Source organism: Penicillium expansum, assembly GCF_000769745.1.
Source record: "Penicillium expansum strain MD-8 chromosome Unknown contig353, whole genome shotgun sequence".
Classification (NCBI taxonomy): domain Eukaryota; kingdom Fungi; phylum Ascomycota; class Eurotiomycetes; order Eurotiales; family Aspergillaceae; genus Penicillium; species Penicillium expansum.
Window position 1 is genome coordinate 64,220 of NW_015971214.1, and position 19,103 is coordinate 83,322.

At 49.2% G+C, this 19,103-nt stretch overlaps 9 protein-coding genes across 9 annotated transcripts; 4 read left to right on the forward strand and 5 right to left on the reverse strand.

The window, feature by feature from the left end:
• Nucleotides 1–591: 591 nt before the first annotated feature.
• On the forward strand, nucleotides 592–2,682 carry PEX2_099290 (Alcohol dehydrogenase superfamily, zinc-type; the record flags this gene model as incomplete). Its single annotated transcript, XM_016747199.1, has 1 exon — nucleotides 592–2,682. The coding sequence occupies one exon, from the start codon at nucleotides 592–594 to the stop codon at nucleotides 2,680–2,682; it is 2,091 nt and encodes a 696-aa protein (XP_016601897.1).
• A 415-nt stretch (nucleotides 2,683–3,097) lies between these two features.
• PEX2_099300 (GOLPH3/VPS74 family protein) lies at nucleotides 3,098–4,371 on the reverse strand (the record flags this gene model as incomplete). Its single annotated transcript, XM_016747200.1, has 4 exons — nucleotides 3,098–3,148; nucleotides 3,215–3,708; nucleotides 3,768–4,014; nucleotides 4,099–4,371. The coding sequence occupies 4 exons, from the start codon at nucleotides 4,369–4,371 to the stop codon at nucleotides 3,098–3,100; spliced, it is 1,065 nt and encodes a 354-aa protein (XP_016601898.1).
• A 920-nt stretch (nucleotides 4,372–5,291) lies between these two features.
• acpA (acyl carrier protein) lies at nucleotides 5,292–6,090 on the reverse strand (the record flags this gene model as incomplete). Its single annotated transcript, XM_016747201.1, has 6 exons — nucleotides 5,292–5,299; nucleotides 5,355–5,393; nucleotides 5,460–5,508; nucleotides 5,580–5,702; nucleotides 5,765–5,782; nucleotides 5,872–6,090. 6 exons carry the CDS (start codon nucleotides 6,088–6,090, stop codon nucleotides 5,292–5,294), a joined length of 456 nt encoding a protein of 151 aa, XP_016601899.1.
• Nucleotides 6,091–6,377: 287 nt separating this feature from the next.
• On the forward strand, nucleotides 6,378–7,208 carry PEX2_099320 (NuoI/complex I 23 kDa subunit family protein; the record flags this gene model as incomplete). The annotated part of the gene is made up of 3 exons (XM_016747202.1): nucleotides 6,378–6,643; nucleotides 6,742–7,007; nucleotides 7,078–7,208. The coding sequence occupies 3 exons, from the start codon at nucleotides 6,378–6,380 to the stop codon at nucleotides 7,206–7,208; spliced, it is 663 nt and encodes a 220-aa protein (XP_016601900.1).
• A 783-nt stretch (nucleotides 7,209–7,991) lies between these two features.
• On the reverse strand, nucleotides 7,992–9,716 carry PEX2_099330 (putative 60S ribosome biogenesis protein Rrp14; the record flags this gene model as incomplete). The annotated part of the gene is made up of 2 exons (XM_016747203.1): nucleotides 7,992–9,476; nucleotides 9,594–9,716. 2 exons carry the CDS (start codon nucleotides 9,714–9,716, stop codon nucleotides 7,992–7,994), a joined length of 1,608 nt encoding a protein of 535 aa, XP_016601901.1.
• A 676-nt stretch (nucleotides 9,717–10,392) lies between these two features.
• Nucleotides 10,393–10,876, reverse strand: PEX2_099340 (putative phosphoglycerate mutase family protein; the record flags this gene model as incomplete). The annotated part of the gene is made up of 2 exons (XM_016747204.1): nucleotides 10,393–10,619; nucleotides 10,729–10,876. The coding sequence occupies 2 exons, from the start codon at nucleotides 10,874–10,876 to the stop codon at nucleotides 10,393–10,395; spliced, it is 375 nt and encodes a 124-aa protein (XP_016601902.1).
• A 2,153-nt stretch (nucleotides 10,877–13,029) lies between these two features.
• On the forward strand, nucleotides 13,030–13,721 carry hel10 (putative high expression lethality protein Hel10; the record flags this gene model as incomplete). Its single annotated transcript, XM_016747205.1, has 2 exons — nucleotides 13,030–13,358; nucleotides 13,412–13,721. 2 exons carry the CDS (start codon nucleotides 13,030–13,032, stop codon nucleotides 13,719–13,721), a joined length of 639 nt encoding a protein of 212 aa, XP_016601903.1.
• Nucleotides 13,722–14,198: 477 nt separating this feature from the next.
• PEX2_099360 (mitochondrial 37S ribosomal protein uS2m) lies at nucleotides 14,199–15,376 on the forward strand (the record flags this gene model as incomplete). Its single annotated transcript, XM_016747206.1, has 3 exons — nucleotides 14,199–14,229; nucleotides 14,289–14,492; nucleotides 14,565–15,376. 3 exons carry the CDS (start codon nucleotides 14,199–14,201, stop codon nucleotides 15,374–15,376), a joined length of 1,047 nt encoding a protein of 348 aa, XP_016601904.1.
• A 1,848-nt stretch (nucleotides 15,377–17,224) lies between these two features.
• On the reverse strand, nucleotides 17,225–17,872 carry PEX2_099370 (GNAT family N-acetyltransferase; the record flags this gene model as incomplete). Its single annotated transcript, XM_016747207.1, has 1 exon — nucleotides 17,225–17,872. One exon carries the CDS (start codon nucleotides 17,870–17,872, stop codon nucleotides 17,225–17,227), a length of 648 nt encoding a protein of 215 aa, XP_016601905.1.
• Nucleotides 17,873–19,103: the final 1,231 nt, after the last annotated feature.

Below are 19,103 nucleotides of genomic sequence, written 5' to 3' on the forward strand. Positions count from 1 at the left end.
TCCAGGCGATACGGAAGGCAGGCAAACACCAAAGGCAAGCAGGCTGGAGGATAAGAAATACACTGCAAAACTACCAACCTGCTAGACTATGGTGTCTACCGTACCTGGGAGGTCTATAGCAAGCAACGATCTATAACAAGTGCGATCTAAGAATGTGCTGCTCAGGTCAGCTTCAGGGGCTAGATATTTAAACAGGCTGCATTTATTTCAATGTATCTGACCTCTCAATTTACCATGATATAAGATATAGTATTAATAGTTTTTTTTGAGATTTCTTCCATCTTCTTCCCACTAGTGCCATTGATTTTGATATTCCATCGCCCTATCCACCTTCCATGAACCAGAGATTTCATACACTATATTTTCATGTCAAATCAAGTCAAATAGAAAGGTAAGATCGAATCGCTGCTCATTGCAGTGGAATTGATCGGGATTGTCAAGTGGCGATGTTGACCTAAGCCCTACATACGTCAAGATTAGGAAATGGCCTCCGATCTATAGACCTGAAATGGCAAAAGAGAAGACCCTACTCCAGAACCTCAACTCCCTTACAACTCATTACAAATACTCGACGCTCTATAAAGTAACAACATGCATCAAGATCCCAATGACACTATGCAGTCAGACATACCTGCAACGCAACCCATCGTGGAACACGAGCCTCCAAAGGATATACCAGAGCCCCCAACACGCAGCCCAGAAGCCAGAAAGCCACCTGAACCACCAAAGCACACATCAGGGGCCTCAGGAAGCACTTCAGAAGCCATAAAGCCCACTTCACATCCCGCGAAGCCCTCCTCATCAACGCTGAACGACTCACCCTTCACACCACTATCGATGCGAGCCCTCTACTACGCCCCAGAAGGAGTAGACAGCGACACACCGGACGGAATCCCAGAAGGAGAAATCAGCGAAGCCCTCTCACCCGAAACAAGCACAAGTGTCATTCGCCAGACTGGAACAAACCTCGTCTTCGACTCCGCCTTCCCAACCCCACAGCCCTCCGCCCAGCAATACCTGCTGAAGATCACCACAGCAGCTTTCTGTCACGACGAGATCCGCCTCGCCAGACTCCTCAACCCCCCAAACACGACACCGCAGATTCCACTCCACAGTCTCTGCGGGGCAGTCATCGGCACGCCGCGCGAAGACGACGAGCGGGAAGAAGGCCCGAGATTCAAAATCGGCGATATAGTCTTCGGTGTAGTAGGCTATACGCGTGACGGCGGATCAGCAGACTATGCAGTTGCGACCGAGGGCGAGCTAGCGCTGAAACCGGATAATATCACCGTTGCTGGGGCGGCGGCGCTTGCGTTGCCGGCGTTGACGGCTTGGCAGGCGCTTTTTCGGTATGCTGGGCTTGATCCCGATGTTCCTGGCGGGCTGGGTGAGGTGGATGATGAGTTTGGAAGTGGTGGGAATGGGATGGGACGGTGGCTTTGGCAGCGTCAACGCCGCGAGTCCGTACTCGGTAGCAAGAATTACGGCTATGGACATCGCAAAAGCACGGTCGCTGGTAATGGCGGCATGCTAAATGATACTACCAGTGGTACTGGCAGCGGAGCTGAGAACGGACGTTGGATTTGGCAGTGGAGTCGCCGCGGCTCTGCACTCAATGGCAATGGCAATGCCAATGCCAATGGTACCATCAGTGGCAATGGAGGGGATATTGATAACATCCCTCCTGCTGCTAAAGCTGTCAATCCCGCTCCCAATCCTAAGAATGTGCGTCGCGAGAGCCTGATCAGTCTCGTTAGCGGTAATCCCAGTGGCAAGAAAACCATCCCTCGCGCTGCTAGCACAGTCGACCCCAATCCCAAGAGTACTGTTCGCCGCAACAGTTTGATCGGCTTGATTAAAGGCAGCACCGATGCTCCAGCCACTCGCGCTTCCAGCACAGTCGATCCCACTACCAGTGCAGATGCCAATGGCAATACCCGTCGCGGCAGCCTGATCGACCTAGTCACCGGCAACGCTAGCCCTGGACGGCGTGGTAGTCTGCTAGGGAGTATAATTGGCAGCACGAATTCCAACGGCAACGGGAAGCAAAAACTGCCCAAGATCCGAGTGCTTGTCACCAACGCCCGCGACAATGACATCGGCCGGATCGCAGTTCAGATCCTGCGAGCTGATTCGCTCTTTCCCATGCCCGTCCGGCCGTGGATCTGTGTAACCTGCACGCAAGTCGAAGCCGACATCATCGAGAAGGACTGGGAAGTGGATGAGATAGTCATCATCCCGCATCTCCCTTCGCCGGACGAGTGTAATATCGAGAAGGTATTCCGCGCGCGCCGCTGGCAGCCGGTTGATATCGTGCTCGACTGTGCTGGCGGGGAAATATTCCGGGCGGCTCATGCTGAGGGTGTGGTTAAGGACTACGGGGCTGTGTTGACTGTTGTGGATGGCCAAGTTGCGCAACAGTCTCCACTTGTTCCTGAAAAGGATTTGCTGGGTGAGAGGAAGCGTGGGATCAAGAGTCGGTTTGTGCCTGTTAATCCTGATGGGCCAGCTATGGAGCGGATTGCGGAGTTGGTGGAAGAGGGACTGATTCGTGGGAAAGAGATTACTATAGTCGATCTTTCCCGTGCGGCAGATCTTTTGGCTTCTGGAGCTGCTGCGACGGCGGGGAGTCGGCGTGGTGGGATGGTGGTTGTTAGGGTTAATAATATCGCCTGTACTTAGATTGTCATGTTTATGCATTCATTTAATACAAAGATATCACAAAAACCACATCGCAGGAGGAAGCAATGCCGAAGAAGGCAACCTAGGGTTGTGTATCAATTTGAAAATATTGGGCCACTTACTTGGTTAGGCCAAAGACCACTTTCGCAATGCCACCAAAAGCCAAATTCAAGAAAAGAAGAGAATAAAACAAAGGGTGAAGTAAATCAAAGTTAATGAGATATCCCATACAAGCATAAATTTTGACCCGATGATTTCATGAGAGAGGAAAAAAAAGAAAAAAGCGACGCTCTGCCCCAACCCACAAGATCAAACTACATGAACAGAAGAAGAAACCGAAGTTTTGTGGCCGAGGTGCAAGGAGAAAGAAGAAGTCGTGAAGAACAAAAGACAAGTGTATTACGCGGTACCTCCGTTAAAGTAAAGAATCAAGTCTGGTAAAAACGCTCAAGCATGCGGCGACAATCTGTTTGTTGGTTAGCACGTAGCACGTAGCATGAGTCAAGTGTTTTGAGTATGAGGTGCAGCTTACCTCCATCTGAAGCTCTTTATCCTTGTTTCGATTGATCTCCTCATTGACAGCTTGAGCCAAATTGGCTCCAATTGCCTGTGAACCTCCAGCCTTGCGGCCAAACGGCCATTGCGAATACTCTGCCAGCAGTTCGTCCACCTGCGCGAAAGCTCTTTCGCGAGCCTCGTGGCTCATGGTGACCAAAGCGTTCTCGAGGACATTGGCGGCGTATGCAGCACAGACCATGGAGATCGAGCGAAGGTATCTGTATTCGGCGTCTTCGGGGAGCCATGAGCTAGGAGGGATAATCACAGTGCGGTTGCTGCAGATATTGCGCACTCGTCGGTGGAGCTCGTCTTTCGCGCCGCCGTCGGCCACGGGATGCGTCGCCATATCGAAGAGGAGGAAGTTGCGCTTTTCGGTCCGGAGAATACCCTTGTCCACAAGACCCTTGGCCAGTCGTTCCCGGACTTGCTTCAATTGATATCCGATCTTCATCAAATTCCAGGTTTCGCCTACAAACAGCCCCGGTCAGTATGTCGCAACCAATGTTTTTGCTCCAAGCTCATCTCACCACTTAGCAAATCAATCCATGAGTTGACGCTCATCTTCTCGCTTGACTTCATCATCTTCAGTGTCTCGTCCAGCAAGACCTCCCCAGTCAATGTATCGTCGATGACTTCGATGATGCGGTCGGCTAGGGGGAAACGTCGCCGCGACGAATCCTTCTGCATGCTTATACGGCCGCGGAGCGCGAGCTCAATGACGATACACCCTCGCAGGGCATAGGAGATGTTTTCGTTCCAGAAAGACAGATAACCCTATTGCGGTGCGGGCGCGAGGTCAGCGATCGGAACCACAGATCGAACAATATCGGGCATGAGATAATATCCATGAAGACTCACCTGTTTATCCTTCAGACCCAACAGCAAGATATCCTCCATCAAAGTCAATTTGGGTTGCTTGCCCCGTTCCTCGTTTTCGCTGATGTCGCGGGGGTCGAATGCGATCTTGTGGCCATTCTCTGCACTGGTAAACGATGTCTCCGGTCCACGGGTATCCATCGCAGAGCCATTTCGGGAGATTGGCGATGACACTCGGCTGTCATCTTGTTCGTCTGCCCCAGCGACTCGACCGGCGCCTCTGCGGCGAGTCAAGCCCCCGGCTGCTGAGGCCATGAGATCGGGTCGGGTTGGCGTCGGGGATCAAAAAAGGATGGAGAGAGATATGGCCGGATATGACCAAAGGCTTTCCGATCTATATGCCGGTGGTTTGGATTGTCTGGGTTGGTGAGATGTTGAGAGGGACCGTTCAGACCGAAAGTCTGCGGGTGAAGTGGGACTTTCGGTGTCAGGGGAAACCAGGGACCGAGGGGCTAGCCAAACTGATACAGTGTCGGGTATATTGAATTAAACCCGCCTAAATACAAGAGGGATAGGCGACTGCAATGAACGGAGTTGTGAAAAGGGTGAAGTTCAAAGTAGGTTAGTTCGGTGATGTGGCTCTTTGAGTATCTCCGGGTGCTTAAACGCCCGTGGAAAGACATTATGATTGTAATCTTTCCGTTTTGATTCTATTTTATTGCTCTGTTTTTTTAAAAAATTTGACAATCTAGTTTACTTGGCATATATCTACGATCTCTTACTCCAATTCGATATGCTTATGTACTTTATCTTTTTGTCCATGTTCATTGAAACTAAACATGTAGCCACAAAGCCAACTCTACTAGTAGATGCCATACATCTATCTACAATCATATGATATAAAAAGGTAACGAGTACCTAAATATATACATATTCAAGTATGAATTTATCAGAAAAATGGCTCAATGGACCATTAAGCTGAAAACATATACCAAAAAATTTCCAGACGCATTTGGTGAGTATCACCACGTGGTAGCAATGCTGCTTCAAAATTGCATAAATTGCACTCAAATGATATACACGATATAGGAAAGAAAAGCCACTGGCATGTATTCAGCATACAAAATAGCATGTCAGTTGAGTATCACTGTGTCCAGCGAACCCCACTGATGCCAACATCCCGATTCTTTTTCTATCCGATTCTCCAACCGATCCCAAGTCTTCAAATTAAATATTTAGTGGGCTATGAGGAAGTCAGCAATTGTTAAGGAAGAAGGGGTGTTATGGGATTCACATACCATCGGGCTGGGCCAGGATGTACTCGACAGCCTTCTCAACTATGCGTAATATTCATGTCAGCTCTGGTTCATGAACTATACCGAGGTCATCAAGTCCTAACGTACCACTGTGGATCTGGTCGGCCTCCTTGTCGGGGATCTCAATGCTGAACTCCTGTTGAAACAATTAGATATCCATCATATCATATATAGTTGATGTCTTCTTGAGAGAAACTGGGCGCGTACCTCCTCAATAGCCATCACGACCTCGACGGTGTCCAGGCTGTCCAGACCAAGGTCGTTCGAGAAGTGGGAAGCGCCGTTAATCTGCAGGTCAAACGGGTTTAGCTGATGAATGTTTTCGGTCGCCTTTCCAATAGCTCATAGCGATGTAAAGGTCACGACGGTCCATCCGACCGATAATCACTGACCTTGCTGGCATCGGAGACCTAAATACGAAACAAATTCAGTTAGCATTTTGGTTTACGTCTATAGCCGACAGATGGCGGGATTCCCCGGGGAAAACAACATGACGCACCTTGTCGAAGTTCTTGAGCAGGTTGACTATCCGGCCCTCGGCCTCGTTCTTGCTCAGACCGGCAGGGGCGGAGTAGAGGCGGACACCCTGAGCGAAGCAGGGAGTGAATTGAGGGACCTGGGCAGCAATGGGGGAGCTGCGGATGTGGAAGGGAGCCGGGGTCTTGATGACACGGGGGGCGGAAGCCTTCAAGGAACGAACAATGGTGGAGCGGAACATGATGAAATAGATTGATCGGAAAAGCGCAAAGGCTGAAAAGATCTAAAGTATTAAAAAGAAATGGTGGAGAGTTAAAGGGTAGAGATTGGGGGAAGACGGCTGCCGCAGAAGAGGAAAGATGTGAGGTCGCGCCCAGCAAAATCCTGCGGGCCAATCAACGCCCGACAGAAAGGAATGACCTAAGCCCGAAACCTGCAAACCACCACAACCTGAGACTTGCTCCCCTTCCACCTCCAATTGAACCTCGATTCCCCCATATATCCAACCTCACTCTCCTCTCCAAAACCATGGCCGCCACCCGCTCGGTCGCGAGGCTAATCGCCTACCGTCGGCCGACCCCCTTCGGATTGCTGGGCTCAACCGCAAACTTCTCTTCCTCGATGTACCGCGCAGCATCCCCAGCGGGACCCCCTCAAGCCGGGTTCCGCCTGCCCCCGCCCAAGCGCTGGGATCAGGACTCCGAGTCCGCCTTGGACAAGGCCAGCAAATACTTCCTCATGGCAGAGATCTTCCGCGGCATGTACGTGGTGCTCGAGCAGTTTTTCAGACCACCGTAAGTCCTTGTCCCACCCAACCTTGCCGGCGATGCGGATCGCAATCCAAAGTCAATGGCATCGAATTATATCAACTAATTGCGTTGCCATGTTCCAGTTACACCATCTTCTACCCCTTCGAGAAGGGTCCCATCTCCCCCCGTTTCCGTGGTGAACACGCCCTCCGTCGCTATCCCACTGGTGAAGAGCGCTGCATTGCTTGCAAGCTCTGTGAAGCCATCTGCCCGGCCCAGGCTATTACCATTGAGGCCGAAGAGCGCGAGGACGGAAGCCGCCGGACGACCCGTTACGATATTGATATGACCAAGTGCATTTACTGTGGCTACTGCCAGGAGAGCTGCCCAGTGGATGCCATCGTTGAGAGTGAGTTTAACACTATCCGGTTGCATCTCAATTGGCATTCAGACCTGTTTACTAATATTTCATCTTTCAGCTTCCAACGCCGAGTATGCCACCGAGACCCGTGAGGAGCTTCTGTACAACAAGGAGAAGCTCCTCTCTAACGGTGACAAGTGGGAGCCTGAGATTGCTGCTGCTGCTCGCGCAGATGCTCCCTACCGATAATCTATTTTCCTCCAATCTGATTAGCAACTTCAGGCAAATCCACATCTTTTCCAAATGTTAGATGTGTGGACACGAAGATGCTGGTCGCAATACCCATCCATTCAAGAGGCACTACTAGTGCCTTGAAAAACAAGAAAGATTTTAAGCCCCATCACATCACTGTACATAACTTGCCCTCGACTGTGTTATCATCTTGTACTAGTCAATTCCTAAAGGAAATGTCTTTCCCTGGAAAACTGGCTCCCTTGTCTCTTTTTATTTCCTATGTTGTGGAATCTAGCAGCTCTTTTCTTCTGGTTGAGATTCAATTCAAATATATAAATTCAATCCGTTGGATCCCCTTATATCCGCGTGGAACATTTTCCCGCTAACCACATACATATTGTACATCTTGAGATCTAGAGGTTTACATATAAAGACACAAGGAACACATATACAGCCCGATAAGAAAATGATATTGTATTCACAGATAAATCAAATCGCTACCGATGCTGTCATGCATAGACATAAATTGACAGACCAAGCCGCCAAAGACACAAACGCAAACACCAGGCACCTTGATCTCCGGACGGATATTTCCCAGTTCAAAGTCTCAAAACACTTTTTTTTGTCGGTTCGGGGGCTTCTGTGCGCGATCTCATTTCGAGGATGTTTACATCCAAGAGGCAAAGACCGATTTGAAGGGTATGCAGAGAAAAGAAAAAGAAGAATATAAAAGAAGACGGGTTGATGTAAAAGCAAGTGAGAAACGAAATAAATTTAAGCCACCAGATAGAAGCTTGTTTATTTCTTCTTGCCACCACCCTTGAAGCTGCCCTCAAATCCAGGACGAGCAGCCTTCTTCTTTCCACTGCTGCTAGACTTCTTCTTGCCGCCCTTGGTGCCCTTGTCGTCCCGGCGCTTGCGAAGGTTCTCATCGCGCTTGGTTTGGCGCTGTTCCTTAGACTTGGCGACGGTGTCGATACGATCCCTCCACTCGCGCGCAGACTTCTTCTTGGCCGTCTCCTTGCGCTTGAGGGCCTTCTTCAGCAGAGAGGTATCGTCGCGGACACGCTCGCCGTGGGCACGCTTCTTGGCGTTCAACCAGAGGTCCTTGTCTTCAACATCGGCACGCTTGGTGGGGTCCATCCCTTCGAGGCGGGCCTTCTTGGCCTCGACAGCCTTGAGCTGGGCAGCCGGGTCACGAGCGCCGTTGGTCTTCGGCTTTTCGCGCACATTGGTTCCGGTAAGATCTGTCTGCTGGCCGTCCGTGAACATCACACGGCCGAAGGAAAAGTTGTTGCTGGCGGAGCCGACGGACTCGGCAGGAGAGCGGGGAGAGGCCAGGAGCGATCCGGAGCCACCGGGCGAGAAGCGGCGGGCCATGGCCTCATCGTTCTTCTTTTCCTCCTCAATCTTGGCCTTTTCACGCAATTCTTTCTTGTGTGCCTTTCTTTGCTCGGCCTTTTGTCGGCGGGCTTCGATCAGCTCTTGGCGGTTGCGTGCAGGCTTGCCGTTGAGTCCATCAGCGTGACGCTTGGCCCGGAGCTCATCTAGACGCTTCTGTAGACGCTGCTTCAGCTCTTCGGGTGTGTGCTTGAGAGGTTTGGGCTCTGAGGATTTGGCTTCGGTGGAGGCGGAAGGAGGAACGGTGGAGGAAGTGGAGGAGGTGCCGGATTGAGGATTTGAGGCATCGAGGCTAGGAGAGTCGGTGGTAGAAGGGGCAGAAGAAGGGGTTTCCTGTTCAACGTTGAACTCAATGGAGAACCCTTCCTCGACAACACCGTCGTCTTCGTGGTCGTCATCCTCCTCATCCTCAGACGCTTCAGTGTCCTTGGCTACGTTGCCGTTAGGCTTGGTTGCAGATTTTTCCGAACCCTCAGTTGGGGTAGTCGATGGCTTCTTGACCTGCTGAGATTTCTCCTTCCGAGCAGCATCCTTGGCCTTCTTTTTCTCCATTTGGGCGGCCTTCTTCTGGGCCTTCTTCTCTTCCTTTTGCTTTTTCCGTGCCTCAGCCTCTGCTGCCTTGGCAGTATCTGGCTTATCGGTCTTCTCTACCTGCTTTTGCTTCTTGATATTGGCGGTTCCGCGGTTCAGTCCTTCCTTAGGGGTCTCTGTACCCATCTCTCCGTCGGACGAGTCGGACTCGAGGGTGCCGTCCTCCCGCTTTCGCTTGCGTGCGTTTTCATCCATCACGTCTTTGGCGGTCTTAGCGGCTTCGGGGTTCAGCTTCGCCCGCTTCGCCTCCCGTGCTTGTTCTTTGGTTTGCTTTTTGCGTTGCCATTGATCCTAAAAATGAGGATGATGGTCAGACAGAGATCTTCGGAATGAACGATAAAGCCAAGAACACAAGCTGACTCCAATCCCATAGCCGTCGACTTATGAAATGCAACAAGGGCTACATACACTTGTATCTTCTTCACCATAATAGTATTTGGCGGGGATCAAAGACAGCAGACCGTCAAATGCCTGCGCATGGCTGCGCAGCCGTTCCTTGAGGGCAGTCAGCTCGCAATCCTTGCGGGGCATTCTCCGAGTGCACAAACCTCGATATCATCCATAATAGTTTCCCGTAAACAGAAATTGAAATCTGGATGGGAAAGCTCGACAATCAAGCGCAACGAAAAATTTGGGGGGAAGAAATCTTGGCGCTACAATTGTCTCCGCTTCGGCTGGTTCACCGCCTTCACACAATGATTTTGCTGGGTTGGTCTGTGCGTTGATAGAGATGTAGGTTCCTGGAGGTCGGTTGAGTGTTCCCTCTACCTTATTCTTCCTATTCATCCTTTTTCCCTTGTGCTCTTTTCGGCCTTTCTCTTCTATTGACTCCCTGATTGTGCATCTCTTGATTATGCATTGTTCTATCCAGTCCTTGAATATATACTCGATGACAAACAAGGTGGATATTCTTCCAATCCATCTCTATATCAAACCTGATCCACGAGGCCAGTCCTAACATCTAGTCCAGGGCATTCCTCGCTTCTGATATTCGTCACATTCCCATACGGCCAAGTATCTGTCCAAATAAGGTCGAATCTGAAGTAGTTAGTGCTAGGACATAACACAAAGCAAACAAACAAGCTTCTGTCGAAGAGAGTCGAGAGTCGAAGAGTCGAAGAGTTCATGGGGCAACCATCTCCCAGGCACGTCTCTCTCAATATGAAACCGACACTAGCAAGCCAGAGACACATGAAGATACAATCACCTACCGCTCATCCGGATATTCAATAGGCTCCAAAGCACCAAGCTCCTCCTCAATCCCACCCATCCTCGAGTGTCGCCATGCAATCAAAATGTTGCCCGGTCCATCATACGATCTGATCGTCTTAGCCACGCATTTCACTTTGTTGCGCTTGCAGTGCGTGTCAACTGTGAGACCGAGATCGTTGGCAAGGGGTAGAACGGTTTCAAACGCACGGCCATGCGCGCCATCTACAGACAGAAAGCATAGTGTCAGCCATGTCTATGAGTCTAAATATCCCTCGCACTTCACTTCGGCACTTTGATATTGGTTTGCTCTCGAGTCATGTTATAAACATACCCCATTTCACACGAGGTGCCATGATATGCCCAATGTTGTACTCGGAATCTTGACCGAAAACATGTCTCAAACACTGTGCCCGCTTGACCCCGTCTGGGGTTAAGCCATGGTCGTTTGGATTCCGAGGTTTCTCGCCATGTCGAATCATATAGACCGTTGGGTGTGATTTGGCGGACGTGATTCCGAGGCAAAAGCACAAAGCTGAGAGGACCGATTGCAGTAGCATTTCTGGCACACAGACTAACTATAGCCCGGTCATATACAAAGTAAGCGCGTAATAGCTAATACCTGGACAAAGGAGCAATGAAGAACCAAGAAGAATGGCAATTATAAAAGTGTGGAAAAAGCAAAACCCTCCCCTTAAACTTGTCGATGCCGATCGGCTACCCTTAGCTCTAGTTATAATTGCAGGAAAATCATGGTCCGTATCCTAATATGGAGTCTCACACCGAAGAAAAAAAAATAGGGCTGACACATTGAAAAAGCAAAGAGTGGGTCACCAGATGACATTCCAATGATCATCCAGCAGCAAGGGCGCCAGAGCTGAAAGGGGCATAAAGTTCTGGAGCACACATGAGCAGTTGACAAACTACAGGCGCGCGTCCGGTCGAAGTGCTATGACTCGGTTATTTGATTGGTCTAGCATACTCTGCATGTCCACTGCACTCCGTTGATCGGCTCGGGATTGATAATGATCTCGGAGATATGTACAAAGTAGCGGTATTTGAGAGATCAAGGTGACTTGTTTAAGTTTATAGCACTTGTACAGCATAAAATGTAGATTAGAAACATATAAATCATATTTAATGGCGATCAAGACCATATATTCGGAATATATCTCTGATGTAATTTGGAATCTCGGACTCCGCAGGGGGCGGCGTGTACGCTGTACAACGTGGAATATACATGAGGACCCTGGGGAATGGACCAAGCTACTGTCATCCGATCAGGTCCCGTGTTATAGTCAAATGTTTTAAAGCAGTCATGCGTCGATCATGATCGACCTCCAACACCCCAGAAATGAGAGCACCTGAGTGGTCCACGGGTTCAAGAATGGGCTGTGATGGGGTTGTCATTTGGCGCAAAGGGTGATCTGATGACATCTCCTTTGTTAATAACCATTGCAGGCTATATTTACAACATATAATGTTCTGTAATTCTGGGTCGCATGCTATCGCATGTTCTCAAGATATTATATATATTGTCAACATCCCTGAAGTCAAATTATATACAAGTTCTAAGTTACATATTGTTACCTCCCGATTTGCCATCGTGTGAAGGTCACTTGAACATATCGTCGTCACAGGTTATATATCGAAAAGTCGCTTGCACAAAGTATGCTTTTTTTTACCGTCTTCACATACATCTAAAAAGGCTAGCTAAAAAGACACCTGAAAAGAAATCTAAAAAGACATCACAAGGCTACAACCGCGGCCGATTATTATCGTCATGTTTTCAATGCAATTCGACTTGTTTTGGGGATATGGATTGGATATATTGACGTGTCAAACGATATGTGGGCTCCCTAATGTCGATGGGTCATCGATATCATTACAGGTGATAGTCAGCTATATATATAGCCTTGACTCCTGGAGCTACTCTTTAAGAGTCACAAAGTTGGGACTCGTGATGTCAATGTAGGTTGTTAGGATAATATCGGGATGACGCCATCTTCAAAAGTTCGGAGTAGTAATGATTCTCCGTTCGGGTGTTCTGGGTACTCCGTACAGAAATTAAATAAAGGGGCTTAGCGTAGGCAGCCAAATAAAAATGGCCCAATACAGAATGCCGAGAGTCAGTGTGCAGTAGCGGAGAAAGAGATTCTGGAAGATCCGTGGAAGCCGAGAGATCCGGGTAATCTATTTTGGGCAGCGATCTTTGGTAATGGGTAAACCGAGGCTCAGCCTGGCATAGCCACAGGTAAATACAGTATTGGGTTGCGTGGAGTGTGGCGGTGTAATTAACTTCATCAGGCTGACTGCATCCTGTGGATGTTCTGGGGGATTCGATTTTCAAGTTCGAACTAGTAAAATGACGGTAAAAACGAGGATGCACAACATGCACAAGATGTACAGGGCTGAAATGGCTGACACTTACCAAACGCTGCGCCCCCCCTCGTTCCGTAAGTTTTCGCTTGCCATGTGGGGTTCTTACCGTCAGCCCTGTGGTGACTTGGAGTCACCTCATATAAAAAGGTTGCCCCTCACTTAACTTCTCTTCATCACTTACCACTCCTCACTTTTCAACTACTCTACCTTCCATCTTCCATCAATCTTCCATCAAGCCAATTCAACTTACATCATGTCCGGCTACGATCAGTACAACCAGGGCCACGGCCAGCAGGGCTATGGCCAGCAAGGCTACGGCCAGCAAGGATACGGCCAGCAGCAAGGCTACGGTGGCCAACAAGGATACGGTGGCCAGCAGGGTTACGAGCAACAGCAACAGTACGGTCAGCCTCAGCAGGGCTACGGCCAGCAAGGCTATGGCCAGCAGGGTGGATCTTCCGACTACTACTCCGGTCAGCAACACCAGCAGCAGGGCTACGGCCAGCAGCAGGGTGGATCTTCCGACTATTACCAGCAAGGCCAGCAGCAAGGCTATGGCCAGCACGACCAGAACCGCCAGGGGTATGTGCTTCCATTACCTTTCACTTCATTCATCATGTACTAACAGGTTACAGTGGCTATGAGCAGCAGGGTGCCCCCGGTGAGGCCCAGGATGGAGAGCGTGGTCTTGCCGGTGCCCTCGCCGGTGGTGCCGCCGGTGGCTTCGCTGGTCACAAGGTCAACCACGGTTTCCTCGGAACAATCGGTGGAGCCATTATTGGTAGCATTGCTGAAGACGCCGTCAAGAAGCACCGCCACAAGGACGACCAGTCTCCTCCTCAGTACGGCGCCCCCCCTCCCAACGGTCAATATGGCGGTCCTCCTTCCAACAGTGGCAGCGGCGGCTCCATGATGGACCAGCTCGGTGGCTTCTTCAAGAAGTAGAAGGTTTCTGATGGACTTTCCTCTTACGTTTTCTGCCTGATGACACGGTTTTCATGAATTTCTTTCTTTGCTGTTATTATCGCAATGGGTCGGCATGCATTTTTTTTTTTCTTCCGCCAGATCGCTTTCATTTCTCATGGGGTTTTTTTCGTCGCCCCCAAGGAGCTTGTACCATGGCAGAACTGCGTTGATATCGGATATCGGAGATTCACCTTCGTGTGATCTGACCATAATTTTCAGAATTGCAACATGATTACTTCGCTGAATTGTTTCTTGTAGAAAACTGTAGCCTAAATAGTAAAAGGTAAATCATAATGATAATAGACACTGGTCTTTGAGGCGGAGAGGCCAGAACAACGACCCCAAGTGGAATAGCGTAAGGCCTCAGGCATCAACTGCCAAGACCGACAAAAGTTCGAGCGGACAAGTCCCTAGTAACCTCCTTGTCAAACATATCTGCAATTTAGCATTCCCAAAATGATTATACGGAAGCTTTGTATGCGTCAGAGTGAGTGTGGTCCAATTGCCGCTATCATATTCAATGCCCCTGCTAACAACATCACACAGGCCGCCAGCTCCTTGCTCTGAGCCGACGAGCCCCGGTTTCGAGTCGCTTCCAATCGACGTTGCCCGAAACCCCAGTCGAGACATTGCAGACATCTATCAGAGATGAGATCTCTCGTCCAGAAAATCCTCTCTTTGAGATGGTGCAAGCGCAGTCCGAGGCCACCACACCCGCACAACAAGAGTTCACATCAGACGAGCCACAAAGTGAGCCGCGAATTCCTTTTCGGAGATTCCCCCAACACATCAACTAACTGTAAACTTCTTTTCTTCACCCAGGAAGCAACTTCAAAAAACTCGGCACAACCGTGAAATCCTCATACGACCCCGAAAATGTCATCCGCAACCCTCCCAAGCCATCCCAGATCTCCCTGGAAATGCTGCTCGCAGCAGGAACCCACCTGGGCCACTCGACTTCACGCTGGAACCCACAGAACTCGCGATACATCTTCGGTATCCGTGAGGGTGTGCACATCATCTCGCTGGACGTAACAGCCGCTCACCTCCGCCGCGCCGCAAAAGTAGTTGAGGAAGTCGCCGCACGCGGCGGACTTATCCTCTTCGCCGGTACACGGAAGGGTCAGAAGCGGGCCGTTGTTAAGGCGGCGTCGCTGGCAAAGGGCTACCACATCTTCGAGCGCTGGATTCCGGGCTCTCTGACGAACGGCGAGCAGATTCTTGGTCACTGTGAGACTAAGGTTGTCAACGCGCTGGACGAGGAATTGCCTAACTTCAAGTCTGATCTTGCTGATCGCCCGTCGCTCAAGCCTGACTTGGTAGTTTGCCTTAACCCGCTTGAGAATGTTGTCTTGCTGCATGAGTGCGGGCTTAACAATGTGCCTACTATCGGTGTTATTGATACCGATGCGGATCCTACACGTGTTACCTACCCGATTCCCTCGAACGACGATAGTCTGCGGGCTACTTGTCTTATTGCGGGCATTCTTGGTCGTGCTGGTGAGGCGGGTCAGTTGCGTCGGTTGAAGATGGCACAGGAGGGTCGGACTTCTTACACTCCTATCACAGCTCAGGAGCTGCGTCTTGATCCGTTTACGGGTCTGGCTCCTGGTGGTGAGGGGCAGAAGAAGTAGGGCGATGCGTCTTGCGTCTTCTGTCTGATTGCATTTTGCTTTTCCTTTTAGTATCCGGTCGATTGCATTGAAACGACGGGACTCTGTACTGTATAGATGATTCCAGGTCTTGGTGTTGAGATATGTATTAACAACTTTGAGTCTATTTTGGTTCTTTTTTACTTGATTCCAGTGCAACGAGGGAGGATGCATCAGTAACAGCTTCTCCAAGGCTTAAGCCTCCCGTGATCTTTGAAATGTAGTTGGCCCAAAAAGTATCTTGCCTTTAACTAATAACTACAACTAAGCCCAATTATATCCCCTCCCCAAATTGTACGATGGAAGGCATCACTTTACCGATCCTGTGACCTGATCAACATTGTTCAATTCCCCACATTCGTTAAAAAGAAGCTAAGCAGCACATTAAACACCAAAACCCATTTAAAGCTAGGAAAACCCCAGCTAGCCTCGAGATAGAAGTCGGCGCCAACTATGTAGTCATACCATGTTGGATGATCAATTCTCGTACTGGGAACTGTTAGTAGCGTTGCAGCTGCATCTATCGAGTGCCCTCTACAAAAAAAAAAAAACCATATTAAAGTGCATAGGAAGTGAAAGTAGATTGAAAGTTGGAAACCAAGTGCTGGGCGAGCTATGCATTGGAGCAGCGTCGTAGCGACAAGTGATAGCTTTAGGCGGCAAGCCGACTCAAAGGCGCACATGTCGATCAACGCCATAATCATCATAGATGCTCCTCGGTGTGACTTCTGAGCCACGGACCAAGGGCCTATTGCACAAGTTGACACCAATGAATTTTTATATGGCAACAACAATGGGTATGGCAAGTTTCGCAACCTCGGACAAAATGCCACAATAACAATTGCACGTACGATTATTGCCATGACGGTATGTATATAAGGTCCTAGACAGGATACACATCGAAGCCACTGATGGCTTTGTAAAGTTTTGTCTTCTGGCTAAGCTGCTTGGGGCTGCATGGGCGTTGTTATTTCCGTGTTCTGCGTAGCAGGACATGGTGGACTGAGCGAGGCTTGTGAAGGTAGCTAGGGTTTGGTTGGACGCTGCGAGCATTGCCAGCTGGGCTACTTTAGTTGTGGTTTTGGAGCCAGGAAAAAGGATTGAATCTAACTGGAAGATACTCTGTGTGCATGTGAACCTTGAGGCTATATAGTCTTTGTGCCACCTCTTACTCCAATGAACAAGGTTGGCACAATTAGTGAGCCAGTCGCGGAATCCGTGAGCGATCTGCTCTTTTGCACGTAGGGCTTTCGAAAGTTCGGTCAAAAGACGCCTCTGGGCTGCATCAGCGCTGGTATTTCCAAGGTCCAATTGGTCGCTCCAGTGACACCGACAAAAGGAACCCAGATGTTATATATGAGTATGGTACAAAATGTCTCGCAGATGGTTAGAGGAAGAGAGGAGAAAGGCAAGAGAAGGGGCTAGTTTTATATATGCGCGGGAACAGAGACCTGTTGAGGCAATCCTGGAGAGCTTTGGAGATATGATGTCCGCTTGTGGAAAAACATAACACCACCGGTGATGGTTAACAACTTTTGGTCTGTAGCCTTCTCCAGGTCAGCCCAGTCCTTGTAGGCGGATTTGGCCAGAGAGACGTATTGGGGCGATGCGTTTGCCGTTCTGACGATTCGCGATGTATCATGGGAGGCTCCGTGCACTTGGCCGAGCTCGAACTGCTCAAATGCAACTACTTTCTTACCTCTTAGAGCAGCTTGGACGGCATTTTCTTCGGCTTTTGCTCATCCTGCGATAATGTGATCAGGTTTCGACCTTTGTATTGTGATATCAACGATTTCTTATCTTTTACGTACAGAGAGGGTATAGCAAGATCTACCGCTTTGGAAGAAAACGGAAAGCAACAAGATTCACGGTCTTGGTATCATCCACCTCGACAAACTCGCGGAATCGCTCAAACCCGCATTTCAACAGTACCCTCTGACTTCCATTATTGCTTGCTTCCGTGATAGCGATGAGGTGCTCATCCACTACACCTTCTCCAATGACCATTTCTTTCTGGACTCTAACCTCCCGCTCTGTCCGAGGTAATTCTGACCAAAATCGTAGCCAGGCACTCAAGAACTCCGTCGCGATGCCTTTCCCCCAGGCATCTGTCCGAAGCATATATCCAATTTCAGGCCACCCATGCGTGGCCGGATAAAGATGACAGCCGCCAATACCGATAAGCTCGCCCGTTTCCTTCAGGCAGATGGCGCAGTTGGCGGTAATAAGATCGTTTGGTGGTAGGAAAGGATCAAGTTTGGATTTGGTCTTCTCAATACTTTCGTCGATACACCCAGCACTCGTCCATTTCATGACTTCTTGTTGTGTGCGCAAGACGTGCAACGCTTCCAAGTCGGTTGGTTGGAGGGCGCGGAGGAGTAAGCGTTCCGTTGTTATTGCTGGCCGCTCGCTATTTGCGGGAAGCGGGACTGTGGGCAAGAATGCCTTCACAATTACAAATCCCCCCTCTGTAGCCATGTTGATCTCTGCTTTCAATGCTGCTCTCTTAGGAAATGCCCGTGTATGATGCGGTTGAGTCATTCGTATGAAAAGAAGTGCACTAGAATGGCATGACAAACCCACTTCGGCTCAGCTCCGAGGACCCACCAATCATTAGTCTAGCAATCTGTGCCCAGGTGAGCTACACCGGGTCGTAATGAAACATCATAACTATACATTTTGGACTGCCAGTTTTCAATTTGTAGGTTGCACATTGGGGGACGACTATGTATATGTCTTGCAAGATGCATATGTAATTTTTCAAATAAAAAATGAAGCTCTAGATCTAAGATCTGGGATCGAAGTAGGATGATGCGTTGAATTTACAGCTATAGAGATGTGCAAAGCATGTAGCCGAGCTATAAAGCTTGGAAGAATGAATTTAAGTACCTAAAAATAGTGTTGGCAATTTAATCACAGGTGATACATAGAACAGTCGCTAGCTCAAAGTATGCCTTTTTTTTACCGCCTTCGCATACATCTAAAAAGACATCTCAAGGCTGTAAACGTGGCCGACTATTCATGTTGTTTCATCAATAGAAAAAGAGTCTATATTTATGGACTCCTTTGTTGAATTTCAAAGGTACACGGCTATTTATCTAGCTTGTATCGAATCACCTGTAGGGTACTATGTAGGTATCTCAGAGGTTTGGGGCAATTGACGCAGCCCTATGTTACTATTCATGGTACTCCATATACTTCGATGCCTTGGTGACGTTAGTCTTAGTTTTAATCTATTTTCCTCACATTGTTTTCTTTGCTTTGTTTTGAATGCTAGATTTAAGGTGAGTAAATAGGACATATTGAATGCGGAAGCTTCATTCATATTATAATGAATCCCCCTGTAGGTTGGTTTTGTACTATGAAATTTATGGTAATTCACAGTATATTGTTATTAAATAAATATTGCTACTCGACCTCGGGAACTACTGCCGTCTCCAACGCTTCCCATACTTCCACTCCAGCCACGCCAACCCAAGACACGCCAGACATAGTCCACCAAATAAGGTAAACGTCCATCCCGGTCCCATTGAATCCAAACAACTCTGAAGGAAAGCAAGCCCTGCACCCGCAAGCGAGCAACGGACAATATTGTTTGCTGCCTGCGCTGCAGCCGGGGACTTGGGGTTCAGGTCTGTTAGGAGAGTACCGCAGCACTAGTTCAAAACAATAAAGATTAGTGAGCCTCCTCAGGAGAATAAGCATAAGT